Source organism: Vicugna pacos, chromosome 22, assembly GCF_048564905.1.
Source record: "Vicugna pacos chromosome 22, VicPac4, whole genome shotgun sequence".
Classification (NCBI taxonomy): domain Eukaryota; kingdom Metazoa; phylum Chordata; class Mammalia; order Artiodactyla; family Camelidae; genus Vicugna; species Vicugna pacos.
In genome coordinates, this window is record NC_133008.1 from 22,304,888 (window position 1) to 22,323,613 (window position 18,726).

The window sequence follows — 18,726 nt, forward strand, 5'->3', positions numbered from 1 at the left end:
TCCTGACTGCACTGGTGTGAGGGGACTTCTGGAAGCCCATGCCTGGATTTCTTCTAGACTCTGCCCCATGCGCCTCTTCTCTTGGCTGATTTTAATCTGTATCCTTTCACTGTCATAAACTGTGACTGTAAGTATAACAATTTTCAGTGAGTTCTGTGAGTCCTTCTAAAAAATTGAACCTGAGGGTGCTCTTCAGACTCCTAACCTTGCACTCGGTGTAAGAAGTGAGGGCAGTCTTGTGCCTCCGTTTCACACCTTGACACCAGGGTCTTCATCATGAGGCTCTGATTTCCCTTTTGTCACTGGTAGGTATTTTGCAAGCAGATCCTTTGTATCGACACCAGTCATCTGTCCCTTCCACCCCTCCCATCATCAGGCACGATCCTGCCTGAACCAGCTGCCTCTGCGGGCACTGACAAAGGGCACTTCTCTATTCCCATGTCTCCGTTTATTTGTTGATATTCCATGTTGTTGGCTCTCCTAGTGACTGACAGCCAATAAAAATGGGCTGTGACTCATTACTTGCTAGAACCCATGGTGTGATGGCATCTTTCTAAACATGGCTTTCTTAGGGGGTGGGGATTGTCTGCAAAAACCCCAAGGATTTGGTTTGCAAAGTGAAAAGGTTGGGATCCTCTAAACCAGTGGTTCTCAACCGGGGGGCGATTTTACTGGCTACTACTGGGTCTGCTCAGCATCCCGCAAAGCGCAGACAGCAACCCCTTTCCCCACCCACGGCAAAGAATGATCTGGCCCCAAATGTCAGCAGTGCTGGGGCAGAGAAACTCTGGAACAAAGTCTTAAAGCTGTCCTTACTGGTTTCCTACGATTAGATCTACTCTCTTGTGAGTCTGAGTGGGAGCGCTGAAGAGTTTGTTGACCAGCACTGAGATGCTGCGCCTGGACCACTGTTCTCCTCAGGAGCCAGCTCTCCGTCCTTTGCTGGCTTTGAAGGAGCAGGTGGCTTGCCACCAAAGCCATCTTCTAACAATGGGTTGCCCACCAACTGTGGGCTGGACACTGTCGCACTGTATTGTCTCATCCAATCTCCTCAACAAACTATGTGAGGTCAGGCATGGAATCTGCCCTCTAGGATGGCCCAGGAACTTGCCCCTCTGGTCACCCAGCTGGTGAGTGGCAGGAAGTCCAGATTGATCAGGCTTGTCCTTCTCCCTGGCTTCCTGAACGTCCCACCGAAGCCTGGCCGGACTCCAGGTGCATGTGGAGAGATGTAGAATGCTGCACAGTCCTGTGTTGGTTGGTCTCTCTGCTCTCTCTCTTGATTCTCAAAGGTTCTTCCTCTTTTCTGAGCCACAAGAGTCTCTTAAAACCACAACCAGATGATTACATCCCTGCTTGCCACTCCCCTTACCTCCTCATCCATCTTTAGATAAAATCTCACTCCTCCATCTGAAGAGGCTCAACATCACTAGTTATCAGGGAAATGCAAATCAACAGCACAATGAGATACCTCTTCACATCTACCAGGATGGCCAGAATCAAAAAGTTAGACATCAACAAGTGTTGGCAGGGAAATGGGGAAATCGGAATCCTTATGCACTGTTGGCAGGAATGTAATTTGGTGCAGCTGATGTGGAAAACAGTTTGGTAGTTTCTCAAAAAGTGAAACAGAATTACCCCATGACCCAGCAATTTCACTCCTAGGTATAGACCTAAAGGATCAAAAATGGGCATTCAAAAAAAACTTGCATAGGAGTGTTCATAACCAAACAATGAACATTCACAGTTACCAAAAGGTGGAAACAACCCAAAATATCCAGTAACCAGTGAATGGATAAACAAACTGCAGCATATCCATACAGTGGAATATTACTCAGCCATAAAAGAAACAAAACCTTGATTCATGCTACAGCATGGATGAATCTTAAAGACATTATTCTGAATGAAAGAAGCTAGACATAAAAGACCACAGAGTGTATGATTCCATTCATATGAAATGTCCAGAACAGGTATATCCACAGAAATGGAAAAGCAGATTAGGGGTTGTCAGAGATTGGGGGAGAGAGGAATGGGCAGTGACTGCTTAATGTTCACAGGGTCTCTTTTTGGAGTGATAAACTCTTTTGCAACTAGGTAGAGATGGTGGTTGTATAATTAGTTAAGATGAGGTCATACTAGGTTTGGGTGGGCCCTCAATCCAATAGGACAGGTGTTCTTATAAGAGAAGGGAAATTTGGACACACACACACACAGGCGTGCGCACGCGCGCACGCACACACACACACACACACGCACACACAGAGGAGAGAAAGCCCTGTGACAGTGAAGGCAGAGACTGGAGCAATGTATCAGGAAGCCAAGGTACGCCAAAGATTGCCAGCACCCACTAAAAGCTGGGAAAGAGGCATGGAATAGATTCTCCCTCATGGTCTTCAGAAGGAACCGACCATGCTAGCATCTTGATTTTGGATTTCAGGCTCCCAGAACAATGAAAGAATAAATTCTGTGGTTTTAAGCCACTCCCTGTGGTTTTATGTTATAGCAGATATAGGGCACTAAAGCAGACCTCAGAAATGATTATTGCATCTACAGCAGCATTCACTCTGCAGTGGACTAAAATTGAAAATAACAAGAAAGCCCTCCGCCCACACGTGTCTGCCCTCTGCACTGCTGTGAAATTGCGTGGACATTTTCCCCATGCAAAAGAGCAGGACACACCATACACAGAAGCAGCATTGAGTGGAGCTGGATTTGGGGAATCTGCATGTCAGAGATCACATTCTTAACATCTGCCTTGACCTCTGCTGAACCCTGGGCTGAGCACCTCCAGATGAGGTGTATGAAATCCACTTTCTCATTACTGATCTTTACTATTTCAACTGCAAAGTGGGATTGAGCTGTTTGGGACTTCTGTGAGATGTTGGAAATACAGAGCTGGAGATGGAGGGAGAAAAAGGAAACAAAGATCTACCAGTTTGGGCATTCCCAAAGCACACTGTTTGCTTGTTCAAAAATATGTATGCAAGCAAGTGTATTTGTATATATTTCCATATGCCATTTTTGCTATATTGAGGTATCACTGACATACCATCAAATTTGCTTGTTTTCAGCACACAAGTCAATAATTCTTTTTTGTTTTGTTTTGCTGGGTTTATTTTGGGGGGTGGTAATTGGGTTTATTTTTTTTTTTAATGGAAGTACTGGGGATTGAACCCAGGATAATATCACTGTACTATCACAGGTGTGAAGTGGTATCTCACTGTGGTTTTGGTTTGCATTTCCCTATTGATTAGTGACACTGAGCATCTTTTCATGCACTTGGCCATTTGTATATCTTTGGAGAAATATCTGTTTAGATTCTTTGCTTTTTTTTGAATTAGGTTGTTTGCTTTTTGTTGTTGAGCTATAGGTGCTCTTTATATATTCTGGATATTAATCCCTCATCAGATATATGATTTGCAAATATTTTCTCCCATTCTAAAGTTTTGTGGTCTAAATTCTTGTAGCTTAAGCACCCAGTTTCTAGTCATTTATTAGGTGCTCTTCTGCCCACACCTCTGCCAGACCAGGAATTTGTATATGATATGTACATGTGTATACACACACACAAACACACACACACACACATACCATTTTGGTTGTTGTTGGGGAAGGTGAATGCTGCCCCAGCACCCCCAGTCCATGCCAGCCCCTGCACAGCCCCCTCAACCATCTGCTACAGCAGGCCCTGTCTGTCCTGAAGTCCCCACTGCCTGCCCAGGGCTTGGCCCGAAGTCTGTGGAGAGGGCTGATGGAGTATGCTGCCTGGAGGACCCATGGTATCTGGGAGCAGGGAGGGTGCAAGGGAAGTTTCTGGAAGGAGCAGTTCAGCAGGCAAAAGAGGAGGGCAGAGTTTGAGCAACGGCAGGCAGTAGGGGTTGGCACAGAGCATCTAGGAATTAGGGGGAGGCAGGAGCCATCAGGGCAGCCCAAGTCTGGACTTAATCTCGAAAAACAGAGAGCCGTCAGGATTTGAGACAGGAGGACTGGGTGGTCCACTCTACAGTTTTAGATGTTAGGCCCTGGTACCTGGGGGTGGGGGTCCTCACTAGAGGAACCACCTGGGCCAGCTGGGAAGGAATTTTGAAGAGGGACAGGATTTGGACATGACATAAAAAAGAGGTCTCACCCCCTGCAGAGGGACTTACCACAGCAGGGCCATCGCTGAGTTGGGCACACTGGGAGGGGCAGGAGGAGGCACCCTGCTCTCAGAGAAGGAAGGGAGCTAGCTCTTCCTTGCTATTTGCCAGAGGGTAAAGGGAGGCTCAGAGCTGGAGGGGCCTGGCCTAGGGGATCTGTGGATGGCGAGGGTAGGGAGAGGAAAATGAGGACTGGCAGTCAGGCGCCTGGGAGCAGCTGCGGGTCTGGAAGTTTCGCCTCCTGGCCAGCCTCATTTTCCCCAAAGGGCTCAGCTCCTCAAACCACGTGCACTGTATAGGTTGCCGGGTCCAGGCTGGGGCAGCCGTTGTGAGGACGGGGGCGCCCTGCTGGGTGTGGGGTGAAGACGGCGCGGAGACACAGCGCTGCCCAGGGTGGCGCGGGCGGGGCTGGTCCATGGAGGGAGGGAGTGCGAGGGGAGGCGGCCAAGCAGGGCGGTTGGAGTGGGGCAGTCCAGGGAGGAGGCGGGTTCAGAGAGAGTGCTGGGTCAGATTGTGGGGGTGAAGAGGGGTACAGGTTGTGTCGGAGGAGGCGGAGGGGGATGGGCCGGGTCCCGGGGTGCGTCCGGGCAGAAGGCGGGGCGGGTCCCAGGAGGGAGTGGAGGAGAGTCCGCGGAGGGGATGAGTCCCTGGAAGGGAGCGGGGGCGGGGCAGGGTCCGCAGAGGGGGCGGGGCAGGAGGCCGGGGAGGGCGCGGCCGGGAGTGGGTGAGCGGGGCGGGTTCGGGCGGGGGCGGGCCCGGGGACAAGGCGGGTCCGGGGAGGGGGCTGCTCCCCGGCTGCCCCAGCCTGGCCGGGCGCGGAGCGGGGCGCATGGCGCCGGGCTCACGGCGCGGGGGCTGCGAACAAAGGGCCCCCGGCGGCGCAGCGGCGACGGCCGCGCTCGGACCCCGGCCCTGGCTTGGCCCCGGCCCGGCCCCCTCCCGGGGCGCGGCGCCCCACCGGAGCCGGAAAATGTGGGGCGCCCTGCTCGGGCCGCTGCTCTGGCTCCTAATGCTGCTGCTGTCGCCGCGGGACAGCGTGCGCGCTGCGCAGCCCCAGGCCCCGTGAGTAGCCCCGGGGCGACCGGAGAGGCTGGCTGCCTCCGCGGGGTGGGGGTCGCGGGGACTGACTCAGAGAGATTCAGCGACCTGTCCAAGGCCACACAGCCTCCGAGCTGGGCGGCGCTAGAGCCTTGACCCCGCAATCCCCGTGGGTCAGACTGGGAAGGGGGAATCCTGAGGCTTCAGAAGTGGCCCCGTTGAGGTGCAGGGACTCGTCAGCGCTAAGGCTGCGAGGCCACCCCACCCCGCCTCGCCCAAGGCTGTCTTCTTGGGTGGCAATTTCAAGTTGCCCGTGGCATGAAGGTAAGAGATGCGTGTCTTGGCTGAGAACTGAAAGGAGAGACCTACCGTTCCGTTTAACTTGAGAGGGCGTGGTGGTGATGGGGGGAGGGGGGAGGGAATGCTTGTTTTGCTTACACATTTTTCTTGAAGTTTGCTTACACAGCTTCTGGTGGGTCGACACAGCGAGGAGGTGAATTAACTGGCTGCTAAGGAGAATTTCCCATGAGTTGGCTTCCTAGGGAATACTCCTAGACCTGCCAAGTTTGGGTGAGCCCTTCGGGGTTGTGGGGCTCAGGAGCCCTGCCTCCGGCTTCCCCAGCTTAGCCGCTGGGTCCAACCCCGCCGATAGGAGCCTTGTTCAAGCAGCCCTTGTATAGGAGTTCCCAGAAAGCAGGTCAGCAGTAAGACTAGGTGGGCGGAGGCATCTCCAGCGCTGCTCTTTGGATTGCAGTTTGAAAAGTTGGGACACCATGCTCCCATTCCAGCCATGGGATTTACCTCCCCTGGACCTTGTGAAACTGAAATGGCCAATTTTTGTCCTGATGCTTTCCAGCTGGCATTCTGTTAGAATAGCAGTTCTAAGCCAAGGGGCGATTTTTGTCTCCCTGGGGTCATTCGGCAATGTTTGGAGGCATTTTTGGTTGTCATGTCTAGAGGGAGACAATGCTGCTGGAATCTACTGGGTGGAGGTCAGGATGCTGTTAAACATCCTGCCATGCCCAGGATGGCCCCTTACCACAAAGCATGACCATACCTGCGGTGAGAGACCATGCCTGATAAGGACCAAGTTCAGAGTCCCTGTGTTGCAGCGTTTTAAGCAGTTCTCAGGAATGTTTGTTTCTGACTAAAGTTGCCCTGGGATCTTACCTACTGTTGCGTGAAATAGAATCCCCAGTGATGGGAGACACACAATGATCAACCCAGGGTTCCAGATTAGCTGGCCTCTAAGCCAGAGCTATGGCCCACCAGCCTGTAGGATCCTGTTTTAGGAATAGCCCTGCATACCCACTTCTGTGATCCGTGTGGTTTTTATGTGAGGAATCTCTGGTGCCAGAAAGCCCCATGGCTTTGCATACTGTTTTAAGACCAATACTGCCTACACTGTACCAAACACCACCTTTCCCAGGATGGGACCTCCCAAGACCAAAGGAGAAGCCAGTGTCAGCCCAGATGCCAGGAGGTGCATCAGGTAGACAGTGATCGGCTGGTGAGCGCTCCAGCAGCTGCAGTTCCTGAGCTGCAAGGAAAGTTAATTTGGTCCCGTCAGGTTCTCTGGGCCTTTGGGTGGACGCACTGACTCGGATCTGTTAAGGGCTTTAAAAGTGCCCAAGGAAAAGGCAAACCAGTTTAGTGTATTTCCTCCAAATGTTCTTCCACACTCAGCAGGTGCTATGTGGGAGGCCCTAAGGGTCAGCTAGGAGCCAGATGGAAAGATTCTGTCCTGGAGGTGGCCATATTTCGGTGCTGTGGTGGGGCAGGACACACGGGAACTCGGGGTCATTGCCTGTGCAGGGCAGCATTGGAGTCAGATAGTGCATAACATGTGCCTGGGGTGGTTGCGTGCTCCGGACAGTACAGTTACGTACCCAGGATCACTGCACGCCCTGTGCACTGCTGAGGCTAGACACTGCACAGAGGACCCTAGGGGCGTTGCCCCCTCTGATCAGTGCTGGAGCTGGTGCTGCTCATCATGTATGAAGCATGGGTGTCCCCACATGTTTTCCCTTTCTCCTGTTCCCTTCTGGGTCTTGTAGTTCTGCACCGTTGAAATCATGCTGCCTTTTCTGCCAGGCCCTTGGCATCTGCCATTGCATTGTGAGCAGGTCGTGTGGTTCTGGATGAACCTTTGTGATTTTCCACTGGAGGCTGCAGAATAACAGGAGGCAAGAGGTCAGGTGGGGAGGACCTAGGACTCCAGGTTAGGTACCTTAAGGGGACCCCGGGGCCCTCTCATACCTAGTTGTGTCATCTGGTGCATGTTTCTTCTCCTTTTGCAAGGTCAGCTTTCCCACCTGGAAGGTGGGATAATGACACCTCTCTTTCAGAAATGTCTTCACAGTCAAGCTGAGGATTTTCAGAAAGAGCGGGCTGTTTTGATTCCATTGTACGTGGTGCTTTTCCTGTTTCAAGCCATTTAGTTTGTTTTCAGGGTCTTGGTCTTAAAATTAATACTGCAGGAAGCTCCTTGCTTCTTTCTACTGGGTTCCAGAGTCTAGCTGCCTGGGTTTATATCCTAGTCTCTTACTGACTCAGACACATGACTTGGCTTCTTTGGGGCTTCCTTTCTGACTCATAAGTAAGAGATGTTAGCCTTTCTCACAGGGTGTCTTTGAGGATGAAGGGGGATCCTATCAGTTACTCAGCCTACAGGGGAGTGTTTTAGTTTGTGGGTGTGGCATGTGCAAATGTCCTGTGGCAGAAGGAGCTGAGAAAAGAGACCAGAGGCCATAATACAGAGATCGAAGTGGGGTATGGTGTTGGGTAGATCCAGAGAAGCCAGATTCTTATGGGTTCTGAGGTAAACAGCCTCAAGGACACACAAAGTGGCAGTGCTGTCAGTGTGATCAGGCATAGGTGGGAGTCCACCCAGGGTGCACCCTGATTCAGCCGGGTGATAGTGAGGCTAGGGGTGGATCAGACAGCCTTTGGCCTTCACTGTGGTTCTCCTCTCTTGCAGGGGCTATTTGATCGCCGCACCCTCTGTCTTCCGCTCAGGAGTGGAGGAAGTCATCAGTGTGACCATCTTTAATTCCCCAAGGGAAGTCATGGTCCAGGCTCAGCTGGTGGCCCAGGGCGAGGTGGTGGCGCAGACCCAGGGAGCCATCCTGGGTAGGTCCCTGGGGTGCCTGACCAGGGCTTCCTCTCCCTTTGCAAAGTGGTTTTTAAGGCTCAGGCAGTGTTGGAATTGCTTTGCTTCCTCCCCACCCAACATCCAGAACCTTGGCAGGGGTCAGAGGGCGGGTTGCATTCTCCCCACTTTATAGGTGGAGAGAGTAAGGCCCAGGAGGGACGGCCACCTGCCCAGTCTAGGAAATCAGAGTGCACTATTAGCAGCTCAGGTTCAGTGGGCGCAGATCTGGGCACCCTTTCACATCAGCTTTGGCTGGAGGTGGGAAGGGGGCCCAGAGGGAATCTTGTGACCTTCCCAGACCTTTCGTTGAGCTTCTAGCACTCCTGTGGTGTTAGACCCAGATCTGGGCTCACCGCCAGCCTGCCACTGAGTTGAGGTCAGGCGCTGAGCCAGCCTCTCCCCATCCCCTCCGTAAACTTCAGATAACAACAGCGCTGGCCTCCTGGACAAAAGTGCCAAGGGCAGGCCCCTGCCTCAGGGCCTGTAATTAGCAGGGCAGGTAAATCATGCTTCGTGCAGAGTGTGGTGTGGCCACAAGAGGTGCCGAGAGAAGATGTCAGGCCTTCAAGGCTTACAAGGCAGCTGCTGTCCCCTGGGGATACGTGGGTGAGACCAGCTTGAAGGGAAACTAGAAGGACTTAGGTACAGGAGGAGTGTAGGCAGTCTCGATTCCCTGGGCCAGTCCTGAAACCCAAATCAGTTTGGCTTCAGCATCAGAGAGTTTATGGGCTCTCAGAAGACTCGACTGGCATAACTGGCCGAGTCTCCCAGCTCCACTTTGGGTGGGCCTCTGTCTCCTCAAAGCTCGGAGGGAGTCGCAGCTGTGGGACCTCTGGGGAAAGTTCCAGGATTCCCTCTGATTGGCCCCGGTTGGGGAATGTGCTCAACCCTGAACCAATGCCTGTAACCAAGGGGAAGGCCTATGCTGATTGGTCCATGTTGGGTCATGTGCTCAACTCAGCCAATCACTGTGACCAGGGGAAGGCCTGTGCTGATTGGCCCACTTTGGATCACGTGCTTGACTCTGAACCAATCACCAGGGCTATGGACAAGGTCTGTGTAGGTTTGCGCGGAGTCCCAAGAGAGATGAGCAGAGCCCCACCAAGACTCATGAATTGGGAGCTGGGCAGGTGGCTCCTCCAAGGAAATTGGCTTATGTTAGCAGGAAATGGGGAATAGACACAGGGAGGCAAAAGTAGTGGATTCGTAATCAAGTCCTGGAGGCCAAAGAGCCTGGACAGGTGTCAGAACAACAAATGACTCAGTTTGGGTAGACTAAAAGGTTGATGGGAGACTAGTTAGATCCACTGGAGTGAGGTCCACTGGGAACCTCAGTCTCCTCTTCTTTCTCTCCACCCTCCTCCTTGTTCTTCACCCCCGGAGTTTTCTCTTTGCTCCCCTTACAGCTTACCTTGGACAGGGGCCAGGGGTGAAGTGAATTAAGTATGCAGGCTGGCCAACTTTCCCCTGAATAGCTCGGCTTTGTCCATCCTCTCTGGTCTTCAGTCCTGGCCAGCTTGGAGGAAACCTCTCACTTCTGCCAATCCCAACCCAGCCCAGGCCAGACCAGCATGACCTAGGGTGTGTGTTTGTCCACAGAAAATCCTTCTGGCTTAAGAAAGCCCCGATTAGTAAGGCTGCAGCTCAGGGAGGCAGGAAAACACAGCTCCTAATTTAACTGTTCTTGTTTTGTTTTCATTTTTTAGATAAAGGGACAATCAAACTCAAGGTAAGCTATGAATTTTTAAAATCAGAAACTCTACCTTGGAAGTAAAGAATTGAATTGGAATGGAACAAGAGAAGTTGCATGTGTTGCGAGAAAAATCAATAATGGTGATGTAAAAAAAAATGAAGAAAAACTTCAGAAAAGGGGAAAACTCACCCATAATCTCAGCACGCATAATTTTCACATTTCCCATAAATCCTTGTCCGCGTAAAGACATTTTCTTTCTTAGTTGCAATTAATGGGTATATTGTGGTCTTTCCTGGGATTTTCTCGTAACACATTGCATAAATATACTTCCATGTGTCCAAGTCTCTATATTGTAATTTGCATCTTATTGTAAAAAGCATCCTACTGCATCTTTTTTATATACAAATTTACTAACAACCCCCCCACCCCACCACACACACATCACTTGTACACAATTAGATTTTTGTTTTCAGGGTTTTGATAATGTAATCCAAAAGTCGACAGCATCTTTGTGTGTAAAGCTGTATTAGCATTCTGGATACCTGCCTCAGGCTGAGCACCCTGAAAGAGGAACTACCAGGTCAGGATCCAGTCCTCTTGCTGGGTCCCGTTTTGTCGTAGAAGACACAGCATGGCACCACCGGCTGTCCATTAGAAACCAAATTTCCCACAGCCTTGTTGGCATTGAATATTATTACTTGAAAATTATTTTACATCCCAGACTGCATGTAGGTAATTCTATGACATGGGTTTTTAAACTGGAATCCTTGGATTTCAAGGCGGTCGTAAGCCCTTAAATTGTCTGTATTTTCTGGGTTAGCTAGTCCTTAACGTTTACCAGATGCGCAAAGGAGTCCCTGCAAGGATGGGCTAAATGGACAATCATTTAAAATTATAATATGCCCTATCCTGGTAATCAGACTGAAGTCTGAGGTGGTTCCTCTTCCACCAAATGGGATGTCTCATTAGTGGCTAATTGCTGTAGGGCTGCAGTCTTCCTGCCCTCTTGTCAATGTTAGAATTCTTTCTCTAGAGCTCCCTCCCAGAGGTGGTTTTTACTGTGTCTGGAGACATTTTTGTTTTTCACAACTTGGGAGGGTGGGGGTGGGGGTTGCTACTGGCTTCTGGTGGATGGAAACCAGAGATGCACCTACAGTGCACAGGACGGCCCCTCCCCGTCCAGCTCCAGATGTCAACAGTTGGGAAACCCGGGGTAAACAGGCTAGAGCCGCCCTTGCCGGCTTCCTATGAACAAGTCTGTTTTCTTGTGACTCAGAAAGCAGGGCTGCCCCAGACAGGAGTTAAGATTATGCTCTATCTGGGGCCACGGCACATGAGGGGGCACTCTTTACAGGACAGATGCTGTGGATTTGTGTAAGAAACCAATGAGGGGCCGTATAACTCTGGGAGAGGGGTCAGGGGATCTTAACACTAGACTAGAGATTCTGTAAAGGGTCTTGGGATCCTCAGCATTTAGAATAGCTCTGGTTAAGCCTATCTCAGTGCCTGGGGTAGGGTGGGGAGGGATTCTACCCCCCGCCCCCAGGGGCCACTGGCAGGATCTGGAGACATTTCTGATTGCTGTGATTGGGGGTGAGGGTGCCACTGGCATCTGGTGGGTGGAGGCCAGGGATGCTGCTCAGCCCCCTGCAGTGACAGGACGCCCCCCCTCCCCCACCACTGCAAAGGACGATCCAGTCTGTTTAACATCAGTTGTGCCAAGGTTGAGAAACTGCTTGTGGAACCATGGTGTGGGCATCAGACAAGAGAGAAGCTGCTCTTGTGGATGTAGGACCCCCCCCCCCAACCAACCCATTGCCTCCCGCTGACTCCCCAGACCTACCTGCCTTGGGGACCTGAGCACTTCTGAGTATACACATTTTGGAGGCCCGTGCCGTGGGGACCCAGTGTTGGCTGCCGCGGGCGGTCCCTGTCTAGTCTGTGCCTCACCCTTATTATCTCTGCAGCGAAGATGGTGGGTAGAGGCCCATGGTGGGACTTTCAAGAAAGCCTAACTAAAACCTCGCAGGGTTTGTTTTATTCAGATTTTTTTCAGACTTACCTGTGCATCTTGGTAACAAATGTCTTGAGCATCTATTAAGTTCCAAGCACGAAGTCATACACGTTCCCTGCTCTCAGCCACCAGCCTTACTGGTGACAGGCAAAGGGTGGGTCGGACCATAAACTCCCGATTATGTGAATATGATCCCCTCAGAGAGTAGTAAGTGTTCTATTTTATTTTAAAATATGTTGGAGAAAGCGAGTGCTGAGGAGGGCAAGTAGAGCCACATTTTATACAGCAGGAGGGCCCCCTCTGAGCTGAAACCAGGAGAAATCGACATGCAGGGATCTGGCGGAAGGGCATTCTAGGCAGAGGGAACAGCCAGTACAAAATTCCTGTGATAGGAAAGTGGCAACAAGAGACAGCCAGTGGCCTGGAGTGGAGTCAGCCAGGAGTCATCATAAATGATGGGAGGGAGAGTTCCAGGGTGTGGGGTCAGCCCTCACCTGAATTCCTCTGCTTTGGGTGGTCTCTATTTCTGAGAGAAATCATACCATTCCCACCATCCATGGGTGTCTGTTGCGGACCATGCCTTTAAGGTCACAATCACCCACCTGCACAATAATGTGTTGGAAACTCAGAAGGTCCCATGAGTCTGGTGGCTCCTCTCTTGGGTATACTTAGATGCCCACGGAGTTCAGTAGTCTGGGACCCACACCCAGAGCCCCAGGGGCCTCCCTGGCCTGGAGGGGCTGGGTGCTGAGCGTTCATCTGGGTGGTGGACAGGCCTGCGGTGGCACTGGCCCCACCACACGGCCTTTCCCAGAGGGCAGCTGGCCCCAGGGAGCCTCTTGCTTTAGCTGGGCCCCCCTACCCAACACTTTGCTCTGAGATCCCAGAGACGCCAACTTTGCTGGGTCATCTCCCCAAGGGACCTTGGTCCCCGAGCCCTTGGCTGTCACTGGTGCTAATGGAGTGAACATGAATCACTGTGATCAGGGGTGGGGGTGGGATCAGCTCAGGCTAGAACATTCCGGAAAGACCTGTAGGAGCTGGCAGGTGCAGGACCGGGTAGGACTGCCACTTTGCACTAAGGAGACTTGATTAGAAATGGCGGCTTCACTGCTTTTGAGACCTGGGGCAAGTCACTTCATGTTCCCAAAGGTCACATCCGATCCTTCTGGTTCTCAGGGGCAGCCTCTTGTCCCCCCAGCACCCTGCCCCCCAGAACACGGCCCCCACGGCCCCCGCCAGCTCCCTTCTACTTGCCCATGCCCCTTTCCTCTCGGTGGCCTGAGACTTTTTCCTCCTTGAATGAATGTCTTTGGCCGATGCTGAGAGGTTTCCAAAAATAGGGGGAGATAAGGATTTTTTTTTTTATCAGAGTAAGGGGTTTATCCTCTGGTTGGTCCTGAAGGTTAACTGTAGTTAGGAGGGACCCCACAGGCCTGAGAAGCCCCATCCTGAGGGTGGCAGGGGGCAGGCAGGGTCTCTCTGATGTTGTTCAGAGCAGACAGGAGGGGACAACCAAAGAGAGGCGCTACAGGGATGGAGGGTCCAGGCACACCCCAGCCTCATCCATAAAATGGGCACGTGGGTGTGAGCACGGGTCAGCTAAGTCAGCAGAACACTTAGCATGGTGGTTCACTGTGATGGTGACCAGGACCTTTTCACCTCTTGGGGAACCGCATGGGTGGATGCTGACAGACAACTGGAAGAGGAACACCCCACATTTGGATGGTCTTAGGAGCTGGGGCCACAGGTAGCTCCCATGTGAACTGTCAACCACATAATGTCCACCTGCCAGGCTTCCAGGGATGACCTTGAGCATCACACTGGTGGCAGGTGTTCACATCTGGGGAGTTGTGAGTTTTGTCTGCTTTAATCCCAAAAGGAGCTGCTGTAGGTTATGACTCACACACGGATGTTCTGCTCACCACCTAAAAAAAATAAATAAATAAAGGAGGGGAAGGTATAGCTCAGCGGTAGAGCACATGCTTAGCATGCTTAGAATGCACAGGGTCCTGGGTTCAATTCCTAGTACCTCTATCAAAAATCAGATCAAATAAAATAAAGCTAGTCGCCCCTCTCCCCCCCCCAAAAAGAAAAAATAGTAAGGTGGTATTATATAGGGGAGCTTCCATCTCCTGAATGTCAGAAACTTTGCCCTAGAAACATCTGAACTCTGGGGAGAATCCTTAAGACTGCAGTGGGGTTTCTTTTTGTTTTTTTTTCCATCTCTGTGGCAAAAAAAAAAAATTTACTACTTTAACTATTTTTAAAGTGGACAGTTCAGTGACGTTTAGTACTTTCACCATGTTATGCAACCACTACCCTTATTTAGTTCCAGAATATTTTCATCACCCCGTCCCGGTGAGCGGTCACTCCTCATGCTCCATCCCCCTCCAGCCCCTCACAACCACTAACCTGCTTTCTGTCTCTAAGGATTTGCCTGCTCTGGACATTTTGTATAAGTGGGATTGTGTAACGTGTATGCAGTGTTTACAGGGGGACAAAGCACAGAGGCATGTATATCTATATATGATGTATACACACATGCACGTATTCATATGTCTGTATGTATGTGATGGGTCTGGGGTCTCCATCCCTGCCAGCTCCCCAGCTGTGACTGCATTTGGGTAAGACAGGAGATGATTCTTGTAGCTCTGCAGTGGTGAGAACATCTTTGCAAGCTTTCAGTGTCAGGCTCTGTCATGTTAGGCTAGACCAGGTTTCTCTGTCTCGGTGTTGCTGACACTTGGGGCCAGATCATTCTTTGCTGTGGGGCTGCCCTGTGCCTCACAAGGTGTTGAACAGCATCTCTGGTCTCCGCCCACCAGATGCTGGGAGCACTTGCTCCCTGCAGCCATAACATAGTAAAACATTTCCAGAAACTGCCAAGTATCCCCTGGTGGGGGGACACAGTCGCCCCCAGGTGTGCACCCCTGTCCTCGACCTCCATGCTGCTTTCACACCCCCTGGGTCCCTTCCAGGGTGACACCTGCTTCCCAAAGTTCTGTGCTCTGCCTGCAGGTGCCCACTGGCCTCCGGGGCCAGGCACTCCTGAAGGTGTGGGGCCACGGCCGGCGGGCGGAGGAGGGCCCCCTCTTCCACAACCAGACTTCTGTGACCGTGGACAGTCGGGGCGCCTCTGTGTTCATCCAGACTGACAAGCCGGTGTACAGGCCCCAGCACCGAGGTGGGCGGCCGGTGCGGGCCGGGGGGAGGGCCAGCCACGGCCTGGAGCTGCCACACGCCTCTCTCCTTTCTTCCAGTGCTAATCAGCATCCTCACCGTCACCCCAGACCTGAGGCCCATCAATGAGAAGGTGAGATCAGCTTCTAAAACTGGGTGCCTGAAACTCACGCACCTGGGTCTGCCTGTCCAGGGCCACCATCAGCAACTGGTCTCTCTCCCCTGCCTCTTCCAATTTCTACTTTTATTCCTAGTTTCTTTCTGAGGCTCCATGTTCCCTGGGGGGGACCCAGGTTGGGGGACATCTTTGTGACAGAGAAAGGCAAGAGTGGTTGTGCTTCCACAAGGGGTACCAGTGGCCTCTGCCAGTGGTCAGTGCCCCTCCATGCCCCGCCATGGCCCCTGATTTGAAATCCTAATAACCTTGCGTTTATTTAACGTTTATTAGAAAGATGTTATATAACCACTACTTCAATTGGCAGTAACTTCAAATGTACAGAAAAGTTGGAGGAACAGTACAGATAGCTTCCTGTAGACCCGTCATGGAGTCCAGGGGTCGGCAAACTTCCTGTCAAAGTCCAGGTAGTAAATATATTCGGGCTTGCAGGCCAGAGGGATTCTGGTGCAACTTGAAACTACTCAGCTACAGACAATTCGTGAATGAATAGGCTGGGCTAGGTGCCAATAAAACTTTATTTACACAAGCAGCCAGAGGGCTGGATTTAGCCCAAGGGCCATAGTTGGCCAAGTCTTGATCTGGAGCCCAATTCTTAAACTGGAGGGGGCAGCAGAGTCACCTGCAGGACTTGTTCACACACAGATTATTGGGGCCTCCCCAGAATTTAGAATTTTTAATTCAGGAGCTTCAGGGGAGGGGCCCAAGGATCTGTTCAGGTGGAGTCTTCACGGTTTCTTCCCCGAAAAGTCATTGTTTCCCCTTGGTAATCAGTGAGTAATCTGTGGGGGACACTCGAGACTGTGGGCACCCTGTTACCAGCCAACGGGCTCATTTGCTACTCCCAGCATCCACAGATGAGTCCAAAATTACGTGAATCAAAACTTGCTCTGATGATTGCAAAGTGGTGATATTGTCAACTCTGTGGCTTCTTCTGTATTTATTAGTTGGCATTCTGCTTCAAAGAGATGCTTTCAGACGTTGATTGTAAAGGAAGAGATTTAAGTAAACTATACATGTACATAGCAAAGATGGGAGCGTGGTCTGGGGCGACTTCAGTTGAGGGAACCGCGACGGGCCACGTGTACGGTGCTTAACCGTCTGCCAGACACGAGCACGCTCTGGCACTTGGGGAACATGACTGAGCAGAGCAGGGTCGGACCCCACCCCCAGAGGGCCCAGCTCCTGGAAAATAATCCCGCAAAGTTCCCTGGTGGGTCCCAGCCTAGAGCACAGTTCCGCTGGGTGCTGTCTCGCTTTTATCATCCCAAGTTTCTGCGCTACTTTTTCATTGCATATTTTAATGCCCGTGTTTTTGATGCATCCTTGCAAACTCCCCTTGGTGCCCGTCTTCCTCCTGCCCAAGGAAGGCTTCGTACCCAGCCACCCCCTCCTGGTGGATGTTTGCTTGTTTCCAGGTTTCAGCCATTGTCAGGGATGCTGCCCTGACTGTCTTTATGCTCGAACCTTCTTTTCCACTGGCCTTTCCTTCCTCAGGCTCAGTTGGACCCCAGGAGTGGGATACTGGGATCCACGGCCCTGACAGTGTTGAGGTCCTGGATGTGTGTGTTTTTGAGTGGACGGTGCCTGGATGTTGGAGGGGGCTGCCTGCCCATAGCCCTCCCCAGGGAGGGGGGCGAGGCTCAGTCACTTGACATCAGCTCCTGCCCAGTGTCCAGTTTTTGCCAGAAAGGGCTTCACGCAAACGATGGGAGGAAAGGGACCTGGATCTGTATGTGCAGCTGCTTATTTTCCTCTGGAGGTTGGTTAAGGGCCCAAGAAGGCTAAATCTCAGGATGCTGAATTCGAAGTGCAGAGCTTCCTTTGGGCTCAGCACGGACACCCTTGGACGCACAGGGAGGCTTGAGCTGATGGGTTGGATCCTATGTGTACAGGGTTAGCCGTGCATGAGGGCGCAATGCTGGGATCAGGAGGCACAGTTGTGCAAAGTAGACTCCACTGGAGAGTTCTGCATCTTGGAATCAGTGTTGACTCTTCACTTCACTTTGATGATGTTCACTGGGTAGAAGCCAGGCTCTAGGCGGGTGCTGGGAGTTTGGGAAGGAACAGGTGCGTTCCAGGCCTCCTGGAACCTGACATGCGCCACCTGCCGAAACAATGCGGTGGCAACCTGGGTGGTCTGCCTGGAGGAGTTGTCCTTAGTTGGGGTGCGGGGGAGTCTGGAAGGGAGGGCAGGGCTGTGATGGGGAGCAAGGAACACAGAGGCCCCAGGTGGGACTCAGCCAGCCTCATTGTCAGTGGCAACTGTATGAGTTTGCTGGCTGATTTAAAGGACAGAAATGTATTCTCTCCCAGTTCTGGAGGCCAGAGGTCTAAGATCAAGGTCTGGGCAGGGCTGGTTCCTTCCATGGGCCAGGAGCGGGGGATCTGCTCCAGGTCTCCCTCCTTGGCTTGTCACTGGCCGTCTTCTTCCTTCTGTGTGAGTCTGTGTCCGAATTTCTCTTTCTCATGACACCAGTCCTGTTGGATTGGGACCTACGCTAGTGACCTAGTTATTTTAACTAATCACTGCTATAAAGACCCTTCTATATGGTCACATTCTGAGGCACTGAGGGTGAGGATGTCAACATATGAATTTGTGGAGGAGGGGGACACCGTTCAACCTCTGACAGCACCTGTCCCAAGGGATGAACAGTCAGTGCGCACGGAGGGCTCAGGGCTCATGGGAAGGTTTGCTGACCACCTCTGTCTCTGTTGCAGCTGGAAGCCTACGTCCTGGTGAGTGGCCTCCCCCTCCACAGCCTTGGCTCGGGGATAGTTAGCCCGCTGTCTGCAAGACCTGGTCTGTCTTTGCCCACCACCCACCCTCTGGGTTGATCCCTGCTGGCCCCTTCGCCCTACAAGTCTGCGACTGGGTTGAACCCTGGGACAGACCAAACACATGTCTGTCCATCTCTTTGTAGATTTGCACACAGCTCCGTAAACCAGGAAGCAGGTCTGCCCCTCTGTCCCCTTGTCCTCAGACAAGTGCCTTCTATGCCCTGAGCTTCCGTTTGCTCTGTATAAATAGCTGATTTTGGGGTCTGCCCTAGAGAGAGGGCTTGGAAGGTCCCCATGCATGTGGGGCACACATGGGCTGCCCTGAGTTTACAGTGGGTCTGTCTCACTGCAGGATCCCAGGGGCTCACGGATGATGGAGTGGAGACATTTAGAGCCCTTGTGCTGCGGTAAGTCTCTTTTCCAGTCCTTTCTCCTAATTCCTTCTGTGCTTTGAGGGCTGCACCTTTGGGTGGCAGATGCGAAAAACTTCCCGGGAGAATTGCACGTGCTGTCTGGGCACCTGCGGCTCCTTCACGGCAGCGTTGGACT

The 18,726-nt window shown here is 52.1% G+C and overlaps 1 protein-coding gene across 3 annotated transcripts in view; it reads left to right on the forward strand.

Moving 5' to 3' along the window:
• Nucleotides 1-4,945: 4,945 nt before the first annotated feature.
• Nucleotides 4,946-18,726, forward strand: part of CPAMD8 (C3 and PZP like alpha-2-macroglobulin domain containing 8) — a 76,192-nt gene continuing 62,411 nt past the window's right edge. For all 3 annotated transcript variants that reach the window (XR_012063159.1, XM_072947437.1, XM_072947438.1), the window contains exons 1-7: nt 4,946-5,201; nt 8,158-8,309; nt 10,038-10,060; nt 15,060-15,225; nt 15,302-15,354; nt 18,118-18,135; nt 18,530-18,584. Coding sequence is in view for 2 of the 3 variants with exons in the window: in XM_072947437.1 (XP_072803538.1) it covers nt 4,969-5,201; nt 8,158-8,309; nt 10,038-10,060; nt 15,060-15,225; nt 15,302-15,354; nt 18,118-18,135; nt 18,530-18,584 (700 nt within the window). In the remaining variant the exon portion in view is untranslated. The remainder of the gene's footprint in view (nt 5,202-8,157; nt 8,310-10,037; nt 10,061-15,059; nt 15,226-15,301; nt 15,355-18,117; nt 18,136-18,529; nt 18,585-18,726) is intronic.